Source organism: Perca flavescens, chromosome 19, assembly GCF_004354835.1.
Source record: "Perca flavescens isolate YP-PL-M2 chromosome 19, PFLA_1.0, whole genome shotgun sequence".
NCBI classification, from domain to species: domain Eukaryota; kingdom Metazoa; phylum Chordata; class Actinopteri; order Perciformes; family Percidae; genus Perca; species Perca flavescens.
The window spans coordinates 8,602,234-8,625,207 of NC_041349.1; the positions used below are offsets into that span (position 1 = coordinate 8,602,234).

The window sequence follows — 22,974 nt, forward strand, 5'->3', positions numbered from 1 at the left end:
GACTCGGGATCTTGCAGGGTCTCATATTGCAAGACTACAACTAGATTTGTTTTGAAAAATGTAACTAAGTGAGCTAGCTACCACTAGCGTTAGCTGGTAACTTTAGGGGAAAGTCTGCTGATTTTCTGTTCTGCCGTCCATGCAGAAGAATGTCTCCAGTACCCGGAGGTCTGTGTTAATCTGCCGGTAAAACTCCTGTTGGATGACTCCCTTCCGAAGGGTTGAAAACCGGCAACTTTCCCTCTTTAGCCTTTAGCTTAGCGCGGCGCAATAGCAACCACAGCCGGTTTGCTGCTTCCTGTTTGGTGCTGGAGGGAGCGCACCCATTGGTTGTTGACAACGTTCACATGATTTAACTTCACTACTAAGACTTAAAACTTAATTTAAATTAAAAACGTTTGATTTTGTCTGAGCGTCCAGACGGGAAAAAGACGACGGGAGCGCCCCAATTCCATCAAGACTCTCAGGATTTCATTATTATATTGGACATTAGTCTGCGAAGGTGGAATCGCTCAAATAGTAGTTTAGAGACTGGCCGAAGACTGGACATAAAGACTACAGATGTCCCTGCTTCACACGTTGACATCTCCTGGAGGATTTAGGTCCCTGATCCCTTCCAGTCTCACGTTTTCTGTGAGAAGATAAGGTGAAAGTATTTTACAATGCAGATAATGAAACCCCCAAAGCTCATTATCAATAACACAGTCACACATCAAAACCAGCTGTAGTTGTGGGTCAAAGACCAGTGTGCAGTCAATACATTTTTTCATTGTTTTTTTTGTCTTGAATTTGGAGAGATTTCAGTCCCTTGGCTACCTCATTTAACCATGGGACACAATCTTCTGTCTCATCTTTTAATATTTTACTTAAATTTGAAGTGAGAGCCATTAGTGAACATTGCGTGCCGTGCCGGCTAACAGGCCTTTGTGTTGATGAATTAACTGTGTTCATTGTTTTTTGTCCATCCAAGTGCTAAGTTCTCATACTGTACACAGAGGAAATACATTTTAAGTGTTACTTTTGAAAACACATAGAGACACGCAGGAAAATCTTTACGTTACGCACAGAGATGGGGCTCACGTAATAGGAGCTGAGGAGTGAATGAAAAGATCTGTACCATAATGTTGTAGTTTCGTTTTGTTTTATAAAATTGGTATCGGAAAAAGTATTATTTAGTAAACCGTAGCAAAGTCACGGTATTGCTATTGGTACCGGTGCAGAAAATGTTTTAACCATACCCAGCCCTAGTCAAGAATCTCTTTTTTTGCTTCCAGCGGGGTTGATGAGACTATCTGCCCCCATACCCTCCAACAATACATCCTAATAATCATCTGGCTTACCTTGGACTCCAGCTCTTCCATCCACCGCCTGCACTGGCCCGTTGTGAGCCACCGGAGCATCTGGGTCGCTCTGCCTCACATCTTCAAAACGTCGACCACAGGGAAAAGATAAGAGGAAGGGACACCTTCCATCAAAACCTCCAGCTGAAAGAGGAAGAAGATGGAATAATGCACACTTTCCAGGTAGAAAAGGTCTAGACCACACTCTATGATTTACAGAGCCAACGATTGCATTTTAAGGTTAGGTAATAGTAGATAGTTACATCAAGGTTTGGTCTGTGACAGGACACAAACTATATCTTCTAGCATTCTCCAAAATAAACCTAATGTCCAGCATCTCTGCACTGGTGCAGGATGTTTTTAAGTTTACTGGCCACACCCGTCAGTGACGTAGGTTTGGGTCAGACAAACAACTTTGTGTCTCTTTAAATGGTTAAGCATCAGTAATAAAAAGCTGAAAAATGTATAACTTACAGATCACCCCAGCGATGAAGACGATGACGGCTGTGACGGCTATGACTATGACAGCTATGACTATGCCGGCAATGGCCCTGCCAGACAAAGTGTTGGTAGAGCCAGTGCGGTTACCATCTGAAAGAATGTAGAGAGATATTAAGGTTAGTGCTACTGCAAACTCCCAACATTACACCGAACTGTTCATCTGTTTTCTCTACAGGCTTTTGGCGAGAGGCAGGAACACAAAAAAGACAAGTTTTTGATCAGGGGGAAGCGTACACCAGCTGATAGAACAACTCTGATATTACAAACCATTCTGACAGGTTTTTAAATGGTTCTCATCCACCAGTTAACAGACCTAGATAACTCCTTTAGTAACCGGGGTAAACTTGGGTTACACATCTTGCGCATTCTCTGTAGGTTATAACTGCCCCCACCCTACTCCGCTGCAGTGGTTTCTGACCCGGACAGAGCAGTTGGAAGCAACGGTGCTAAAAACAAGAGCAACAACGTCACTTTTAACCCTTTAAACCCACTGAGGTTTTCACCATGGCAAGGACTATCAACAAGACCCGTTTCTGGACTGACCAGGAGACTCATTTCTCCCCGCTTTCCAAGTTGTTAGAATCTCTCTCATTGTGGTAGAAATGACCTTTTAGAATATTCTCCTGAAACATCAGAACAATCAACTCTCCAAGAAAATGACTGAACTGAAGTAATTTGGGTTGCAAAGTGCTTTACAGTTACAATAAATAATAAAATTCATCTTAGAGTAAATATTTAAACTTGTAATAACACAGGTCCAATAATAATGAGTTCTGGGGCTTCATTTATAAAACTGTGCGGCGAATTTGCGTCAGAAGTGGCGTACGGACGAAATATAGGATGTGAGAACGCACAGAAATATTCTGAATTATAAAACGCTGGTTTCACTTTATAAATCACAACTGACTCTAAATGTGGCACAGCTTTGGCAGCTTCATGTCACACCCATAGTTGCTCTTAAATAGTCAGTGAAACGCCCCAGATTAATATTCATCCATACCGACATCATGCACACAGACATGAGATTTTAGCTGTAAATTCATATCAAAGGTTTACAGTGTAGGTGGTATTTAAGCTAAAATTAAAATGCAATAATCCAATTTGCTATTTCACATACTTGTACGGGGATTCTACGACGCTTCAAATTGAAAATGAAATTACATTTTCCAAGTCATAGCCCGCCATAGTGGAAAATATTTAAATGTTTACTGAAAATTTTAAAATGAAAATGCGATAGAAACAATCTAACTCGGTTCTCCATTTATGCAAACAATGTTTTAGTCAAAATGAAAATGCAATTTTCTAACAAGTTGGAAATGACAAATTACAAAAGTGTAATATCTGCATGCAGATTATGGGATACAGGAAAAGGAAGAACTTGTTTTTCCTTACCTTGATCTTTCTCTGTCTCTAAAAGATAAACTAAATGTTAAAGGTCCCATGACATGGTGCTCTTTGGATGCTTTTATATAGACCTTAGTGGTCCCCTAATACTGTATCTGAAGTCTCTTTTATATAGACCTTAGTGGTCCCCTAATACTGTGTCTGAAGTCTCTTTTATATAGACCTTAGTGGTCCCCTAATACTGTATCTGAAGTCTCTTTTATATAGGCCTTAGTGGTCCCCTAATACTGTATCTGAAGTCTCTTTTATATAGACCTTAGTGGTCCCCTAATACTGTATCTGAAGTCTCTTTTATATAGACCTTAGTGGTCCCCTAATACTGTATCTGAAGTCTCTTTTATATAGGCCTTAGTGGTCCCATAATACTGTGTCTGAAGTCTCTTTTATATAGACCTTAGTGGTCCCCTAATACTGTATCTGAAGTCTCTTTTATATAGGCCTTAGTGGTCCCATAATACTGTGTCTGAAGTCTCTTTTTTTGTCCTTGACCAACTGCCACTTTTCTCGTTTGAAAGCCATGATGTCTCTCTCTCTCTCTCTCATGGGTTGGCCAAATTCTCTGGGCGGGCAAAGCAGAGAAAGGGGAGGTAACCTTGCTCCTTATGACCTCATAACAAGCAGATTCCAAAACGGCCCATCTGAGCTTTCATTTTCTCAAAGGCAGAGCAGGATACCCAGGGCTCGGTTTACACCTATCGACATTTCTAGCCACTGGGCGACCATAGACAGGCTGGGGGAACTCATATTATCCATCCATCCATCCATCTTCGTCCGCTTATCCGGTGTCGGGTCGCGGGGGGAGCAGCTCCAGCAGGGGACCCCAAACTTCCCTTTCCCGAGCAACATTAACCAGCACCGACTGGGGGATCCCGAGGCGTTCCCAGGCCAGGTTGGAGATATAATCCCTCCACCTAGTCCTGGGTCTTCCCCGAGGCCTCCTCCCAGCTGGACGTGCCTGGAACACCTCCCTAGGGAGGCGCCCAGGGGGCATCCTTACCAGATGCCCGAACCACCTCAACTGGCTCCTTTCGACGCAAAGAGCAGCGGCTCTCCGAGCTCCTCACGGATGACTGAGCTTCTCACCCTATCTCTAAGGGAGACGCCAGCCACCCTCCTGAGGAAACCCATTTCAGCTGCTTGTACCCTGGATCTCGTTCTTTCGGTCATGACCCAGCCTTCATGACCATAGGTGAGGGTAGGAACGAAAACTGACCGGTAGATCGAGAGCTTTGCCTTCTGGCTAAGCTCTCTTTTCGTCACAACGGTGCGATAGATTGAATGCAATACCGCACCCGCTGCGCCGATTCTCCGACCAATCTCATGTTAATGTTAAAAAAACTCATAAAGTGAAATTTTATCATGCCATGGGACCTTTAAAATATGTGATACGTGTATGATCCACATGAAGAGTAGTTATTGTGCTGGTGACAGCGTATGTGGAGACAAAGAAATGGAACTCAAGATATGTACTTACCATCATACATCTGATTCCCTTTGTTGCTTTTCTTCATTAACTCTGTTGACATAAGTGGGTTTTAATTGTAATTTTGTGTACATTGTGTTTAAGCAAGCTGCTCTCATGAACCATTCATACACATAGCTATAAAACGTAAAGCACTGTAATTCAACGTATTACACATTTTTATTGCTGTATGCACCACATGACATATGTAGGTCATACATTTCATTTATAATTCTCTAAAGGTCTTAAATTTGACTTGGTAAAGCCTGCAGAAACCCTGCTATTGGAACACATTGACTGCTGCTGTAGCTTGGGGGGGGGAGCTCTGTAGCCGCCACCATGTGATCAGCCAGCTGTCACCTATTTCTGTCGATATCATACGAACACGTTCATGAGTTGGTTTAAGAGCTATACAGTTTTAGTACACTAGTAATATATAAAGTTTTCTCTTATTTCATTATTAAATAATGTCGAGCGAGCCCATTGGACAAACCCTGACAGCAGAGGGGTCATGAATCAGTCTGATAGGGGTTCAATTCGCAAAAATGACAGCCTCACTCTACTTTATCCTGCTCATTACATGGCTACGTACTAAATTAAAATCAATAATTGGAAACATATTGATGTGCAAATGATTATAAAGATTTAAAAATGGTTCATGATCAGAACTGCGTGCTTGTTATTATAACTTATACTAACGGTCATAACAGGACAGTAGAATGTAGGGCTGAACGATTTGGGTAAAAAATCTAATTGTGAGTTTTCTGCCAGATATTGCGATTACGATTCGATTTGCGATAAAAAAAATACCATACAATCCCATGAGACAACATCAAAACTGCATTCTTCTGCAGGGATGAGACCATGGACATGAACTGCCAGCAATTCATATCCACGTTCTGTGTTAGTTATAATAATAAAAAAAAGGAATTTCAATAAAAAAAAAAAAATATCATTGCTGTCCTGTTAACTAGAGCTGAAGATCTCTGCCCGAACCTGACGCTCCGGGTTGCGTGGTAAATGAGCGGTCAGGTGATGCGTTTAGCGTGAAGGTGGATGCTGAGGAGGTGAAACGGAGGCTGGACTTTGGCGGTTACGTTTTGGTTGCACCGGCAAAGAAATCAAAGTCTGAGGTGTGGAAAACTTTTGACCACGTGCATAGTGAGAATAATGAGCCAGTGGGTTATGCGTGCCCACATTTGAATAATGTCGGGCTGTAAACGGGTTCAGGCTTTTAAAAAGCTGTCAATCAAAATGTACTTGTCAGGCTCGGGCTGAATTCTGTCGGGCTCGGGCCACGTTGGGCCGAACTTTTAAGGCCCGATTACAGCTCTACTGTAAACTGAAATGTCTGATATGACTCAGTTCAACAGCAGCATCTACATGTTGCACCTTCTACCATCGTGTTGAATACAGTAATAAAATATAAATTAAAAATCCACTGAAAATAGGACATTTCTTTTAACAATCTGTGAAATCTAACATCGTATGAAAAAAACTATATATTAATAAAAACAGGAATAAAAAAAAAGGTTAAACCAAATGTTACACCCAAACATTCAACTAAATTAGTTTAATCGCGGTCTTCACGATTAGCTCATCACATTCTTTCAAATCTCCATTTTGATTTGAAAACGATTAATCGTTCAGCCCTAGTAGAATGCGGAAATTAGCCAATCAGAATTGAGTAATCAACAAAACCGTGTGATAAATATATGTACTAGGATAGATGCACTCACCAACAATGAGGGTAACGTTGCCACTCCTAACGTTAGTCTGTAAGGTGTGACTGGGAACATTACAGGTGTAATTTCCTTCATCCCGTTTAGTTACGTTGGTCAGTTTTAGTGAAATGTTTCCTTTGACCATTTCATCATGGAAGAGAGATGTTCTGCTTCTGAAGTTCTTTTCTTGAGCGACATGCCCATTTCGTTGGACGTGCACAACAGCTCCATCGCGTTTCCACATCACTAATAGAGTGGTCACGTCGAATGGGGGCTCCAGGTGGCACGGCAGAATGGCGTCATGACCGACCACGGCTCTAACTGTTTTATTTGAGCCAATCACGTTAGACTGTCCTGGGGAAACAAACGATGCATTTCAGAATCAAAATCTGAATCAGAAAAGGCTTTGGTGCCATGTAAGCAACACTTAAGAGGAATTTGCTTTGGTTGTTGGGTTAAAAAAACAAACAAACATATGAACATAAATATATATTAAATATTAAATTAAATACAGAAACAAATCTATACATACAAAATAACGGTTTAACACAAGAAAAAGGAGGATGAATGGATTGAGTGCAGAATGTGCAAATAATAATGTGTATAGATTCTGTCATGGACTTGTGTTTAGATTAAAAGTAGGATGACTGGGGTGCCTGGGTAGCTCAGTTGGTAGAGCGCGTGCCTGTATGAAGAGGTTTATTTTCTTGACGCAGAGAACCAGGGTTCAAATCCGACCTGGGGCAGTTTTCCTGCATGTCCCCCCTCTCTCCTTTCATGCTGTCCTGGTAGTTAAAGGCAAAAAATGCCCAAAACATAATCTGAAAAAAACAAACAAAAAGCAACATCTGGTCCCTATTGAGAAATTATTTTAAAAAGTATTTTATTAGTGCAAACATGCTTAATGTAGAACTTTTGCTCAGATCAGATTTTTTTTGTTTGGCTGTTAACATGACCTTTTAAAATGGATCCTATATCAGATTCCAGTGTGAACTGTTTGCGGTTTTGAAATGACACGCATGTGCAAAAGACCAATAACAAATGACATCAGACGCAGCATGCTGTTGCACTAAAATTAGGGAGGTTATGGAGAAAGTAAGCATTTTCACTTTTATTTCAAAATGTTTGTGTAATGGCAGCAGTAACTTTAATGAGCAGGTGCTGAGGAGGAGAAGAATGAAGAGAGAGAGAGACAAATTGGCTATTTTGGCCTTTTTGCAGGGTTATGGCTGCTGATTCAAGTTCAAGTCACGCTACTATGCTGCCAGTCGCTGCGTGTGCCTGTGTCCTGACCCGGGCCCCTACAGAGGTCTGAGTGGATGCAGAGACGAAGCCAGGAGTGGTGGGACTGCTTTGTCAATAGCTTCACAGAGACACAGTTTTATTGTAGGCCTAGTCAAGTTTTTAATTTTACTGTCTGATGCAACGCGGTCTGATGACATATGGAAGTGGTCTAAATCTGATTTGAAAAAAATCTGATCTGGGCAAGATTTGAGTGTTCACACTACTTCTGAAGAAGTCTGACCTGGTCACTTGACCCCCCAAAAAAATCTGATTTGGGCCACTTTTTGCTTTTGTGTGAACAGGGCCACTTTGTGACTGTGGTTGCTTTTGAGAGATAGTGCCAATGGATCTAATACTAAATACTTGATTTCTATGTACAGTGGTGGAAAGTATTTAAAAACATACACACAGTACAATGTAGTGAAATTATATTTCTGCATTTTGAACCCATCCTAAGTATTAGGAGCAGTGGACAGCTATACATACAGCCACCCCCCCCCACACACACACACACACACACGCGCACACACACACACACACAAAAAAGAGGTTTTAGCCCACACCAAAGGACTAAATTGAAAGTGAAAATTAGCAATTCAAATCCTCTCTGAATGTGTTTATTACCAATTTACCAAACAACAGTTGAACAAGCAAACTCCCTGTGATTTTATATTATATATTAATAGTCATTTTTGTTCATCAAATTGTCAGAAATGAACAGACAAATGCATAGATTCCTGTCAAATAAGGCAACGCAGGCCATTTACTGTTCCCGAAACGTGCGTAGTTAACTTCACACTTCCTCTTAATATGTTTTGGCTGATGCCCAAATTGTCAATTGAATGGAAAATCCCCGTTGAGCAGGAAATAAATAATCAACAGCATTCCAAATCTGTTTTGAAAATGAAATATGTGTAATAGATGCTTCATTACATTGTTAAAAAAGCTCATTTGTATAGGCCTACACATTGTGCCCTCGTATGAAAAAGTCAAGTCAGCGATGTAGGCTATAAACTGATTATAAGCGTAGCTGCCATTTAAAACGGACTGATGGGCTTGTAATCTAACGTGAGGTCGCTTCACTCCCAGTCAAGAAAACGTCAAAACATGTCCGACATGTCACAATAAATGGCCTGAAATGAACTCGACCGATCGATTTGTAGCAAGTGTGTGATTCATTAGCAACTACATAAAAAGCTGACGGGGGAATTAGATTCCAAGGTGGCGGTGCGCTGACTGAATGAGTGAACGACTTTATCTTACCTCTAGCGCGCTTCACAGCGACATAAAGCAGACACATCGGTAGGATTAAGTTCATCGCGGTCGCTGGATCGAGACCCGGAAAGACCCCCGCTGAAGATCTCACCGAGATGATTTCACTCTATGGAGAATATAAATATGGCGAATATAAATATTTCCAATAGTTCTTCCAATACTGTCTATGTGCGGCCCATGTGCGGGTTGGCCAACACTGACCATTTGCGTTTGTCTTTCACTTTCTCTTTCTATTTTTTTCCCTTTTTTTTTTTTTTATTTAACCTTTATTTAACAGGTTAGTCTCATTGAGATATAAAATCTCTTTTTCAAGAGAAAAGCATTTTTTTTTTGCTTTGTAAGGCAGATTTAACATAGAAACACAGTTACATTTCAGAGAGAAATATTTTACTTTTTACTCCACTACGTTCATCTGTTACAGCTTTAGTTACTTTAGTTACTCCACTACATTCATCTGTTACAGCTTTAGTTACTAGTTACTTTAGTTACTCCACTACATTCATCTGTTACAGCTTTAGTTACTAGTTACTTTAGTTACTCCACTACATTCATCTGTTACAGCTTTAGTTACTCCACTACATTCATCTGTTACAGCTTTAGTTACTAGTTACTTTAGTTACTCCACTACATTCATCTGTTACAGCTTTAGTTACTAGTTACTTTAGTTACTCCACTACATTCATCTGTTACAGCTTTAGTTACTCCACTACATTCATCTGTTACAGCTTTAGTTACTAGTTACTTTAGTTACTCCACTACATTAATCTGTTACATCTTTAGTTACTAGTTACTTTAGTTACTCCACTACATTCACCTGTTACAGCTTTAGTTACTCCACTACATTCATCTGTTACAGCTTTAGTTACTAGTTACTTTAGTTACTCCACTACATTCATCTGTTACAGCTTTTGTTACTAGTTACTTTAGTTACTCCACTACATTCATCTGTTACAGCTTTAGTTACTAGTTACTTTAGTTACTCCACTACATTCATCTGTTACAGCTTTAGTTACTAGTTACTTTAGTTACTCCACTACATTCATCTGTTACAGCTTTTGTTACTAGTTACTTTAGTTACTCCACTACATTAATCTGTTACATCTTTAGTTACTAGTTACTTTAGTTACTCCACTACATTCATCTGTTACAGCTTTAGCTACTAGTTACTTAGTTACTCCACTACATTCATCTGTTACAGCTTTAGTTACTAGTGACTTTAGTTACTCCACTACATTCATCTGTTACAGCTTTAGTTACTAGTTACTTTAGTTACTCCACTACATTAATCTGTTACATCTTTAGTTACTAGTTACTTTAGTTACTCCACTACATTAATCTGTTACATCTTTAGTTACTAGTTACTTTAGTTACTCCACTACATTCACCTGTTACATCTTTAGTTACTAGATACTTTAGTTACTCCACTACATTCATCTGTTACAGCTTTAGCTACTAGTTACTTAGTTACTCCCCTACATTCATCTGTTACAGCTTTAGTTACTAGTTACTTTAGTTACTCCATTACATTCATCTGTTACAGCTTTAGTTACTAGTTACTTTAGTTACTCCACTACATTCACCTGTTACAGCTTTAGTTACTCCACTACATTCATCTGTTACAGCTTTAGTTACTAGTTACTTTAGTTACTCCACTACATTCACCTGTTACAGCTTTGGTTACTAGTTACTTTAGTTACTCCACTACATTCACCTGTTACAGCTTTAGTTACTAGTTACTTTAGTTACTCCACTACATTCACCTGTTACAGCTTTAGTTACTAGTTACTTTAGTTACTCCACTACATTCACCTGTTACAGCTTCAGTTACTAGTTACTTTAGTTACTCCACTACATTCACCTGTTACAGCTTTAGTTACTAGTTACTTTAGTTACTCCGCTACATTCACCTGTTACAGCTTCAGTTACTAGTTACTTTAGTTACTCCGCTACATTCACCTGTTACAGCTTCAGTTACTAGTTACTTTAGTTACTCCACTACATTCACCTGTTACAGCTTCAGTTACTAGTTACTTTAGTTACTCCACTACATTCACCTGTTACAGCTTTAGTTACTAGTTACTTTAGTTACTCAACTACATTCATCTGTTACAGCTTTAGTTACTAGTTACTTTACACGTTAAGATTCCTGCACACAGAACACATGTAGTTTATAAAATCTGATGTTTTATTCTAAAGTAAACTAGCCAACAATATAACAACCTACAAGTTCAGCTGAGATGATGAGACCATTAAACACACAACTGGTTGGATCCTTTACACTTTCTACAATTTCTTTACATTTTCCTGATGATTCTTACCCACTATTGCTGAAGTAACATTTTCAATGCAGGACTTTTACATGTAACAGAGTATTTCTACAGTGTGGTATTAGTACTTTTACTGAAGTAAGGGATCTGAATACTTCTTCTGTATGTACGTGTATGGTATTGGTATTACTTACCTGGAAACAATTGACTTTAATTTAAAATGACTTTACCTCTTTGATCTGCTGATTGATTTGGTCTGATGATCTATTCATGGCTTTATTTTACTTTTTTTTTATATTTAAGCACAGTGGTTGCAAACCCTAAACTGACACACATTTAACCATGGACACCCATTTGATAAGATTTTGTCCCAGGGTCCCCTAATCTGTCAGGGTTTTTGCTTTTACATGTTGTATTACAGAAAGTCTATGAAACCCAATACCAACATAGACATACATTTGTCATTGTGTTGCTTATGGATGGAATTATAGTGGAAATAAAGTATTCCCCTTTTTGCTGGGGATTCCCTAGAACCCCCTCAAGGACCCCTGGGTGTCCCCCAGACCCCACTTTGGGAACCACTGTTCTAGTGCACTGACCTCAGAAGTATAAGAAAATTAGCGGTTTACACTAAAACTGGTCACATTAAATTAGCATGAAAACAGATCCCAGAGAACGGTTGAGTCGGTACACATGTGTTATTAACCCCTAGGTTCATTTTGCGCCATAATTGTCCTTTAACTAACACATTTAATGTATTTAGTTTCACATTTAGTAAAAATGTCAGGATAAAAAACATCTATGAGCTTCTCTAGTGCCTTAAAGTGAGACAGTTCACCCAAAAAAAAAGTATTTTACTTTCACTTAGGTAAAGGATCTAAATACTTCCTCCGCCAGTGATTACTGACAGCATAGAATGAAATCATCACTTTCCAAATTATGGTTTTGTAAATGAATGCATGCTGACGTCTGGCTCTATTGATTTCAACATGTTTTGAAAGCTTAGAGCTCAAGCAAGTTTGCAAAATGTCTGAGTTCCAATGCAGACCAGTGATTTGTTTGATGTGTTGTTCTCTCAGCGATGGCCGTCATGATTTCCTGTGTTTAGTCAGGATGTGGTTGCCTGCTTCGAAAAACCTGAAAGAGGAAGATTCACAACACAAACACAGGATGGAGATCGCATCACTCTGCCTAACGCTCTGTAAGTCATTTAACTTGAAATATAATCAAAATCATTTATTTTTCTCTGCTCATCCACCTGTGAATAGTAAGAGTACTCAAAATGCAGTAACATGTTTTCTTGTCAATTATATTCGATGTTTCTGGATTAATATTCCTGCCGCGTCATTGTGTATGTTGCATTTTCTCGCTGTAGATGTTTATGGTTCATTTGAACTCCTTTATATACAGTTGGGTAGTTTAATCTACAGCAACGCATCGTGGTCTATAAGATCATCATATGTGTATAGCGTCGTTGGCCTGTGAGAATCACGTATCACTAAAAAGTTGTACAACTTTTCATGGTGTCAGAAAAGCATTTTCTAGCTGATCCGAGAGGCCTTTTAAAGACTTTATTTAGCTTTAAGAAGGAGGAGAGTTTACTCGACACATAAAGGAAGACTTCATCCTTCAGATTATCACAAACATTCAACATCAACACATCTGGAGATACAAGGTTTTCACTGGACAGGAAGGGGAGGAAAAACTGTCGTCTGAAAAGTAACTAAAGCTGTCAGACACATGTAGTGGAGTACAAAGTACAATATTTACGTCTGAGATGTAGAGGAGTACAAGTATGCAGTTACATAAAGCACTTGAGTAAATGTACTTCGAACACCTCCCCTCAGTTATTGTGATGTGAAACCACAGCAAAGAGCTAAATGAGGTCAACACGCACTGTGGAGTTGCTGGTAATTCTCTGTGGCTTTTTCACTCTTTTCACATGACACACATATTCATTTAATTAAATATAAATACGAACAAATTGATGAATGTCGCTTTAGGTTTTACCCCTCGGCTTTGAAAAGCTTTTAGTAGCTTATTTGGGGTTCCCCATTTTTGAAAATTGTAGCCTACCTTTTGAAATTGTGTCTTAATGATATGATGATGACGTGTGAATAAACTGAAACCTTAAAGGTGCCCTGCCACACAAAACCGTTTTTTGAAATATGTGAGGTCCATATGTGTTTGTGTTATGTGGTGAATGTGAAAATGAACTGCTACCTCCTTTGTCAGCTTTAGCCACTGAAATGACAAAAAGCAGAGAAATCAGGCCAATTACAAAAGCTGGTCAGTCTGACATCATGTTGCCTGAGCTCATTACTATTCATGAGCTCGCCCAGTTGCGCTGGGTAAAGAATGCTGATAGCCAGGCTGTCATTGGCTAGTTGTTGGCCAATTCAAGCAGCTTAGCTCGTTGAATAATAATGAGAACTGGCACAAATCGAGTCTTCCTGCAGGCTTTCTATACCACGCTAGAATGGCTTGAAACAAGGTAACCAAGGCAATGGAAGAACTTCAGACATTACCACAAAGCAATGAGATATGTGTGGCAGGGCATCTTTAAAACAGTTGATCACAGCAATGTCTGCATTTAACAAAACCTGTCACCTCTTCATCAGCCACACTGGTCGTCACTCCCGACAGATCTCAGTTCTTCCGGTATGAAAAAATCTCTCTGACTTGTGCTGCCAAGTCCAGCGGCTGGATGGTGAGAAGAAAGACTTCCGCTGTGACTCCTTAGGCATGTACAGTGCACAGCTGGGGGATCCCAGGCGAGTCGTCCTGCACTGTCAAAGAGGCCTACACAATAGACACCGGAGTGTACTGGTGTGAGTCTCCAAAGGGAGAGTGCAGCAACAACGTCAGCATCCACGTGGCAGGTCATATACCAAATATGCGTGTTATTAATCTAATTTATTAACCGTTGTGCTGTCTTCCCATCGACCATGCAAGTTGTTGTCCCCCCATGTCAAAAAATTGAAAATTCCACTTTTGTCAACGTTTGTGTCACATTTCTTTATGTTTTTGGTGCTTTTTTTCTTTGACATTTTTTGAAGGTTATTTTTTATACCTTTGATGCTTTTCCCAATGCACTTGGCACTTTTTTTTATCATTTGTATCAGTTTTTCAGGCTTTTTTCCAACATTTCCTGATCATTCATTTTACTTGTGAAGAGCAATGTCTGGAACTATCCATTCCAAACCATTATTTTTGGGCAATTTGGTTAAAAAGAAACCCATATTTCTTATATAGAAACTTGGAAAATGGGTCAAATTTGACCCGAGGACAACAGGAGGGTTAAAAACACTTTAAACACTCTACAAGTCATGAACAAAATGCAGAAGGTATGGGAATGGAATTCTTCTGTATTTCAGAAGGCGTTGTGATCCTGGAGAGTCCTGCACTTCCTGTGACGGAGGGAGACCAAGTGACGCTCCGCTGCTCCTACAAGGAAGAATATGAAGAGGAATCTACATCCGACTTCTCCGCCGCGTTCTTCAAAAACGACGTGTTCATCGGCTCCGAGTCTGCGGGAGAGATGATCCTCCCAGCGGTGTCCAAAACTGACGAAGGCTTCTACAAGTGTGAACACCCAACCAAGGGAGAGTCCCCGCAGAGCTGGCTGGCTGTGAGAGGTGAGAAACATCGAATCATCTCGGTGGAAGATTAAAACCCCAAAAACCAGGGCTGTAGCCACCGCTGACGACACTGGGATCCCATGGGCGTAAATTTCATCTAACAGATAATGAACAACATTTCTCAAGTGCATTTTTTGGAGGCGACAAGTATTATTTTAGCCTGTAGTCTTTAACACTATAGTGTTTAGTTTCTGCCGCCCCCATTAAGGTATTCTAAGTAATGACAACAAAACTGTCGGCGGGTCCACATGATGCAAGCCTTCTGTGATCACAAACTGCTTTTTCCATAGATGGATATCCGATTTCATTTGTTATACCACCTCACCTTTGTAGACTTGGCGATGTTCCTCAGCATTAAAGGAAGTTTTCTCTGAATTGTTGGTGTCTTTATAGTTACATAATTCAGTGTTTCCCCTACCATGATGGTCCAAAAGGATGTTAAAATGCAAAGTTAGCAACGTTTTAGAAAATGTAATTAAAAGGGGGCCAGGCAGCCCTAAAGCTCTGATCCTAGAATCGCCCATGATGTCATGTCACCTTTTCTTGGCTAAACTTAATGTAACTGTCACGTGATCAGCGGGCCGTTGCCGTAATTTCAAAGGATATCATACGAATTGTTGCACGATAATATACATTCCTGTTCATGAGCATGCGCTAAAAAGCCTCAAAGACATTGAACAAGAACATCGGCCAATTGGCTCACAGTGAGTTAAGCCATCGGGAGGAGGCGAAAGTGCGTGTGTCAATCAGAACACAAGACAAATGACGAGTTTACTTGCCAAATGTAACATGCAAAATGATCGTTTTTCTCGATTACATTGTTTTTTATGATCGTTTGGAGACGAAATTGCAATCGAAAATTGAATAATTCCATATCCCTACACTGAGATCACGTTCTCAGACAGTTTTTTTCTAGAAATGTGTTGTCTGTAAACTGCACATTTGAAACTCTAACTTTCTTTCTCCCAGCTCAGCCTGCAGATGCTCCTCCTCCTCCTCCTTCTTCTCCTCCTCCTTCTCCTCCTCTGATGATACCTCTGCCCCGGCTGCTCTGCTCCAGCCTGCTCTTCCTCCTCTACACAGCCATCCTCATACTGTGTATCTACATGTACCGGAAGTGGGCTCGAGGTAAGAACTCCTCTGTTTTTGTTGTTGACAAAATGCATTACACAAGGAATCGGCTAAACAGCATTTTACAACAAGTAGATCCGACCAGACAATCTGATTGGTCATCTAGACATTTAGAACATGCTCAAATCAGCATGACAGCACCATAGATATAGATAGATGTGACATGTCTTGCCATTCCAGGATGGAACCACTTGGCGGCCATCTTACCTGGGTTAAGTTTTAGAATTGCTTCAATTGGAACTAATGGGCAAAGAGGCTCATGTTGTCTTTATACTCCTTATATTTTTCTACCAATACATTTAAAACATTAGCGATTACAATTGACTTCCCGTTGTCAATAGGTGGTACTATGACTATAACTCAATATAAATGTGTAGTATCTCCAGGCCTGGACTCTATGTTAATGCTACTAAATGTCCTATTTGAGCTAAAAAATCAAACAACTAAAGCAACATTTGTTGTTTATAAATGCCGTTAAGAGCTAGCTAGCAATCCCCAATACCTGACATCTCAGCCGGTCTGTTACTAAGTAATGTAACTAGTTCACCAACTTTTCTGTAGTTATGTAAAATGGCGGACATTTAACCCATCAGTTAGCGTATCTTTGTCCAAAAGATTGTGTCTAATGCTGCTTTGGTGGAATTAAATTCTAGTAGAAAAAAATGGTTATAAATGAACTCCAAAGCCTAAAAACTTTCTCTGCTCTGGTTTCTCCTGCAGCTCGAGCCGACAGAAAGAAAAAGGTTTCTGATCGTCTCACACTGGAATAATGACTTTGTTTTACTTGTCAGAAACAGAAGAAGATGACGTGCAACAATTTATCACTGACATTATACAGCCTCTTTATAAGCTGATCTATAGGCTAAAGTTTGTATTAATTGTCCTTTTTTATAATTGTTATTTCATTTTTTATTAGCTGATGTAATGTGATGTTTCCATGAAAAGTGATGTCTACATGTTTCATTTAATAATCAGTCTGCGTGCATTGAATTAGTCTGCTGCATCTTGTAAAGCTATATATGTTTAACCAGGCAAAATTTTTTTTTTAAACTGCTGATAAGCTTGATGTTCTGAATGTTATTTTGTGTTTTGTTAAATCGTCTTTTAATGAAGAGTGCCTGTTGTACATGGCTGATCCCCACCACTGTGGCCATTTTTACTGAGAGACTGGTCAGAGAATCTGGTACAACCTAACATGCTGGGTCAAAGTTCATGGGTTAGCCCCTATTTAGTCTATATTCTTGGCGTTCCACTTCAGGGATTGCTCCGATGCTGTAGGAAATTACGCTGGATGCATGTATTTTCGCCGATTTCCGTTTCCTTCCACTTTCTTTTTTGTTGGAATTCTAAACCTTGGTGGATTCTGGCTCCTCAGATCTCTGCAGGGTAAATCCAGACAGCTACTCCTAGACTATCTGTCCAATCTAAGTTTTCTGTTGCACAACTGCGTTATTATAAATCCCACGTAACTTCTAAGAAAGTCCCACCCTACGAAGCAGCTTGATTGGTTGGGGTTAGGCATTGACCTTGAGTAGTTAAGTCCAGGATAGCTGATCATGGGATAGGACCTGAACAAATCGGGTTACGTTACCTTGCGTAAGCATGGACGCCTGGCCAATAGTAGCGTGTGAATGCTATTGAAGGGCGGGTCTTGCCTCGAAGTTGCGTGGGTTTCATAATAACGCCCAGCTATTTTACAGCGGCTCTGTCTGGCACTTAGCACCGCCCATGGCGATTGTGATTGGTTTAAAGAAATGCCAATTAACCAGAGCAGGTTTTCCACCCATCCCCAAATGCTATGTGGAGTAGCCAGACCTTCCTCCGCTCCACAGCATGTAGATGGTCTGGAAAAGCAAGACTAGCCCATATTTGACCCAGCGCTGTGTTGCAGAAACAACCAAAGTTGGGTCAATTAGACATTTTTCACGGCAGACATGTTGACATGTCATAGTAGGAACAGCACAGGTGTATTCAAAACCATTAATGATGGCTGTATTCCACTTAGGAGAGACCCTGGTATTAAACCATTAATGATGGCTGTATTCCACTTAGGAGAGACCCTGGTATTAAACCATTAATGATGGCTGTATTCCACTTAGGAGAGACCCTGGTATTAAACCATTAATGATGGCTGTATTCCAATTAGGAGAGACCCTGGTATTAAACCATTAATGATGGCTGTATTCCACTTAGGAGAGGCCCTGGTATTAAACCATTACTGATGGCTGCATTCCACTTAGGAGAGACCCTGGTATTAAACCATTAATGATGGCTGTATTCCACTTAGGAGAGACCCTGGTATTAAACCATTAATGATGGCTGCATTCCACTTAGGAGAGGCCCTGGTATTAAACCATTAATGATGGCTGTATTCCACTTAGGAGAGGCCCTGGTATTAAACCATTACTGATGGCTGCATTCCACTTAGGAGAGGCCCTGGTATTAAACCATTACTGATGGCTGCATTCCACTTAGGAGAGACCCTGGTATTAAACCATTACTGATGGCTGCATTCCACTTAGGAGAGGTCCTGGTATTAAACCATTAATGATGGCTGTATTCCACTTAGGAGAGGCCCTGGTATTAAACCATTACTGATGGCTGCATTCCACTTAGGAGAGACCCTGGTATTGTTCATGCTGACTCACTGAAATATCTTACTGGGACACTTGATGGAACTGAGCCATCGTTAAGGTTATCAATGTCAGCTGTGCTTTTCCTACTATGACAAGTCAACATCTGCTGTGAAAAAGGTCCATTAACCCAAATAAACCCAGAATTGTTAAGAGTGTGGGAGTGATGTTTGAACCAGGGAGGGGGTCCAGTCTCCCTAGGATGACTGGTGATGACTCTCACCTGTATCAGGAGGATCACGCTGGGATAAAAGTGCGTGTTGAAAAGCCGGACGGTGATTAGAGAGAGGGAACTGTGACAGTCTGTGACTGCGGTACTCGGAGAGGAAAGAACACCGGCTCCACAGGAGTCTTGTCACCAAAAAAAGTTTGAACACAGTTTCATATTTAATGTTTATATATTGTCTTGTTAACAGTTGGTAGAAATGACAGGCCTACGGTTTGGAGTGGGCATATACAAACGTGCAAATGACAAGACATCAATACAAACACAAAAGGACAAAAATGTTACCTGTGCTTAATGTACACAATGTTACACCACAGGAGCAATATCTAAAAAAATAAAATAAAATCGACTTCACACGTCCCTCAGCTTGACACTGTTCCATTCCTCAGACAGTCCAAATACAAAAATAAGGTTCATTGGGCCAATATAAATACATTTCGGTAAAACAAATACATTAAGAAAATAGGTCCGTTCACATTTCTAGTTCCTAAACAGTGTGTAACAGGCAGCTTTGGTCAGTAACTGTACTCATACTGGTCATCTGCATAATCATGAGACTTTAACGCTCATCACCCTGAGACCAAAACATCAACCCTGTTGTCTACAGTCAATCAATGTACATCATTTTTTTTCAGGACAAAATGGGTTATTAGAGTATTTGTTCTGTAGTGAGGTCACTAGAATGTAAAAAAAAAAAAAAGGTTGTATGACCTTAAAGACAAATAAATAAAACTGAAAATGAATCTCACGGATATGTATTGATATCACACACAGAACAATAAAAGCTAAGCCAATCTCCTGTCTAAATCAGTTCATGTCTTAGGTGTCAAAATGTGAAGAAAGAAATATAACATACAGTTGACAAAATATATACATTTTTTCAAAAATTTACCCTTTTACCAATAATCAAAATAATAATGTCATATTTATTGATATCACACACACACACCAATGCTACACAAGCATTTGTGTTGTCTAAAACAGTTATCCTATATATTTGGAGTCATCTAGTGCAAAAATAAACATAATGGACATAACTCTTATAGATGACAAACTATTTACATTTCTTCAAAAAAGGCCCAAATGTATCCCAAATATCTAAACAGTGACTCCATTCTTCTCTGTAGAACAGTAATAGACCGGAATTATCTCTCTTTTTCACTTTACTGTTTGTTCTTGCTCGGATTCCCTGGAGTGAACTATCTTTTCCACTACATAGTCTTTGTGTGAGGGACCTGTCTTCCCATTGGTTGAAAACGTCAAACGTGATAAATTATTATTATTAATTATCAGGTGAATAAATCTTGGATGTAAGAGTTTGGATTTATTGCTGAACAACTCCGAAAAAAGGCACAAGTTCCAGGCTGGATAGAAAACCTTCTGTAAAGGCTACAAAGACACCAAAGACACCCCTGTGATGGCTTTTTGTGGCAATCAACAAATAAAATGGGCAAGCAACATGGCCGTGTTACTTCCTGTTGTGCTACGTAACACGGCCTGGTCCTCAAAAAGCTGAGTTTGTTCTAAACATTTTGATAAGAAACACATTGGTATCAGGTCTCTAATGGTATCTATTGCACTTAAAAGGTGAATTCAAGAAGATATGTAAAACTCGACAACATGCCCTTAGACCCCAAAGGGGTTAACAACAGAACTTGACATGTAGTGCAATTGTGTTTTTGCCTTTTTATAATGCTAGCTGGTTGTCCTTTTTTCAGCGACATTTCACATTCTCAAGGCTGCCATGTGCATCTGTGTGAGACGGTATTTGGCGCCCCGAAACTTAATTGGAACGCCATCTGAACTTTGTACTTAAGGGGGTGAGTATTTGATACAAAAATACAAAGTTTGAAACTTTGACACAGATGTTTAAGGGGCACTCCAGCGATTCAATATTGCACTTTATTTACATTCTTTAAATTCTCAAAAACATTCTACAGCTTGTTCATACTTTTTCATAAAATCTCACAGTCCGTAGGCCCTACGGCTACAGCGTAGAGCCTACGTGCTACCATAAATTGGCCTTTAAAATTGGGGGGAGTGCCCCTTTATAAATGTAGTATGACTTTTAAAGTGTTTACCACAATGCACATATTCTGGGTTCTTTAAAATTTTCAGTAGGGATGTCCCGATTAGCTTTTTTGGCCCCTGATCCAAAGTCCCAGTCCAATACTTTGTATTTGCCTAGATAGTACAGCTTTTGGCTCGGATCCGATACTTGCGATCGTGACACCCCTAGTTTTCAGTAAACATTTTACACATCCCATCCTCTTCATCATATTAATTGTAAATGTAAAGGCCCAACACACAGAGCTGATAATCGGCCGTCGAGTCTGTTCGATGTGTTCTGTGCCGTTGTCCGTCCGAGGGGCCGTCGGCCTTCATTTTGGCCGATTTGACATGTATAATCGGCGGGGCGGGCACTGCCGGCAGTTGGACTCAAATGACCCATCTGATTGGTGGAGTGCTAACCCGGAAATGGGGAGCGGGATGAGCTTGACTAAAATATTTTAAACTGACCTTTGTCCAATCTGAAATAAAGACAGATTCAGCAACTTCTAGGTGGTGATCTGCCTGAGTCCTTTCCAGACAGTCGCAGAGTCGTTAGCTGAGAACTGGCGTTGGAGCTTCTCAGAGTACCGTCGTTTAGCCTCCTTCACCGCCTTGCTAAACTTGTACTTCAACTCTTTAAATCTGTCTTCGTCCCCACTCCTGAACGCGTCTTCCTTGGCCAGCCTTAACCTTCTGAGTTTGGCTGTGAACGACGTAGTACTACTACTACTACTACTACTACTACTACTAGAGGCGTTTTCCGGTCCGTTTTCCATTGCAGATTTTAGTATCGCCTCAGCGTGGCTGGTCGTCATAGCGACTGCCGTGGGCGTGGCTTAGTAGCTTGCTTTTCCCATTGACATAACCCCGCGTATCCCCGACGCATTTCCTGGTTCTCCGTCTCCGTAAACAACATGATATCAAAGAGATAGTTAACGTTTACTGCTCCAGATTTCCCACCGTGGTCACATATATATGACTCTAGAGTCGCTACTCGCTGCGGAGATAATCGCCGTCACTCTCTCACTTCTCCCTCGCTCACTAGCTCCCCACACACACACATACGGCGACTCGACACACACGCATCACACATGAACACACCAGCGCACCAGTAGAACCATCAGGCCACTTGTATGCTACGGAGAAAGCTCTGCGTGGAGCCTCCGGCAGCAAAAAAAAACACTGCTGGCTAAACTATTTAAAAATGCCGTCTCTCGCTAGCAATGCAGTGATCAGTGACGCTTCTTTCCGACCAATCAGCAGCCTGCAGGGTTTCACGTCACCTTCTTGGCTCGCCTCAGCTCGCTTGGAACTTCGACTGAGGAGGTACTAAAAAAAGTACCTGTTAGCAGGTAGTTTTTTTCGTAATGGAAAACCAAAAAAGGCAAGTAGAGTCGAGGCGAGGCGAGTAGGTACCATGTAATGGAAAAGCACCATAGATGAACTGCCTGTGGGTGGATCTAGAAAAAACATATTTTACGTCCCAACATTATATATGAAAGAGTGAACTATCTTTATTGGTAATAAACGTACCCGTTTTAAGTGGAAAGCCATGTTTGTTGTTGACGAGTGGTAGGACATGAGCTGTTGGCACAACTTGCCTTTTACTTTTTTTGGATCATATTTTACCATTTCAGAGTGCATCCACACTTTAGATTTTCTTTTCCCAGACCTTGTTAAGTAACGTTAATCCCTGCTGCCAAGATGCTCCTCGTCTGTCACAGATCAGAGAAAGTGAATTTTAAATCTTTCACAGGGGTGGTTGGATTTACACACACACACACACACACACACACACACACACATACGTAAAAAATATTTATTGAACGCTTCTTTCTTTTCACGTTTTTAAATTAAAGGCTGTATAGAACTTAATATAACCATACAAAACCAGTAGTTCTGTGTGAAATTAGACATTGAGCACCCCCATATTGCCAAAATGGTATGATCCTCGTTTCATAATAACACCCGCGAAGATTCGACTGTGAGATTGGTGGTCGAATCAGGCTCCGCATATCGATGCATCGAATCTTC

The 22,974-nt window shown here is 40.4% G+C and overlaps 1 protein-coding gene, 1 long non-coding RNA gene and 1 pseudogene across 2 annotated transcripts in view; 1 reads left to right on the forward strand and 2 right to left on the reverse strand.

The window, feature by feature from the left end:
* The window catches only part of LOC114573985 (uncharacterized), a 30,674-nt gene extending 21,481 nt beyond the window's left edge, over nucleotides 1–9,193 (reverse strand). The window contains exons 1-2 of the mRNA XM_028606256.1: nucleotides 8,979–9,193; nucleotides 6,574–6,785 (exon numbers count right to left, since the gene is read on the reverse strand). Of these exons, the coding sequence (XP_028462057.1) occupies nucleotides 6,574–6,785; nucleotides 8,979–9,033 (267 nt within the window). The 5' untranslated portion in view covers nucleotides 9,034–9,193. The remainder of the gene's footprint in view (nucleotides 1–6,573; nucleotides 6,786–8,978) is intronic.
* Nucleotides 404–1,503, reverse strand: LOC114573995 (uncharacterized). The gene is made up of 2 exons (XR_003695009.1): nucleotides 1,341–1,503; nucleotides 404–631 (listed from the first exon to the last, which is right to left on the reverse strand). It is a non-coding gene; the product is annotated as an uncharacterized LOC114573995 (long non-coding RNA).
* LOC114573986 (Fc receptor-like protein 5) lies at nucleotides 1,312–17,391 on the forward strand (annotated as a pseudogene).
* The last annotated feature ends 5,583 nt before the right edge of the window (nucleotides 17,392–22,974 follow it).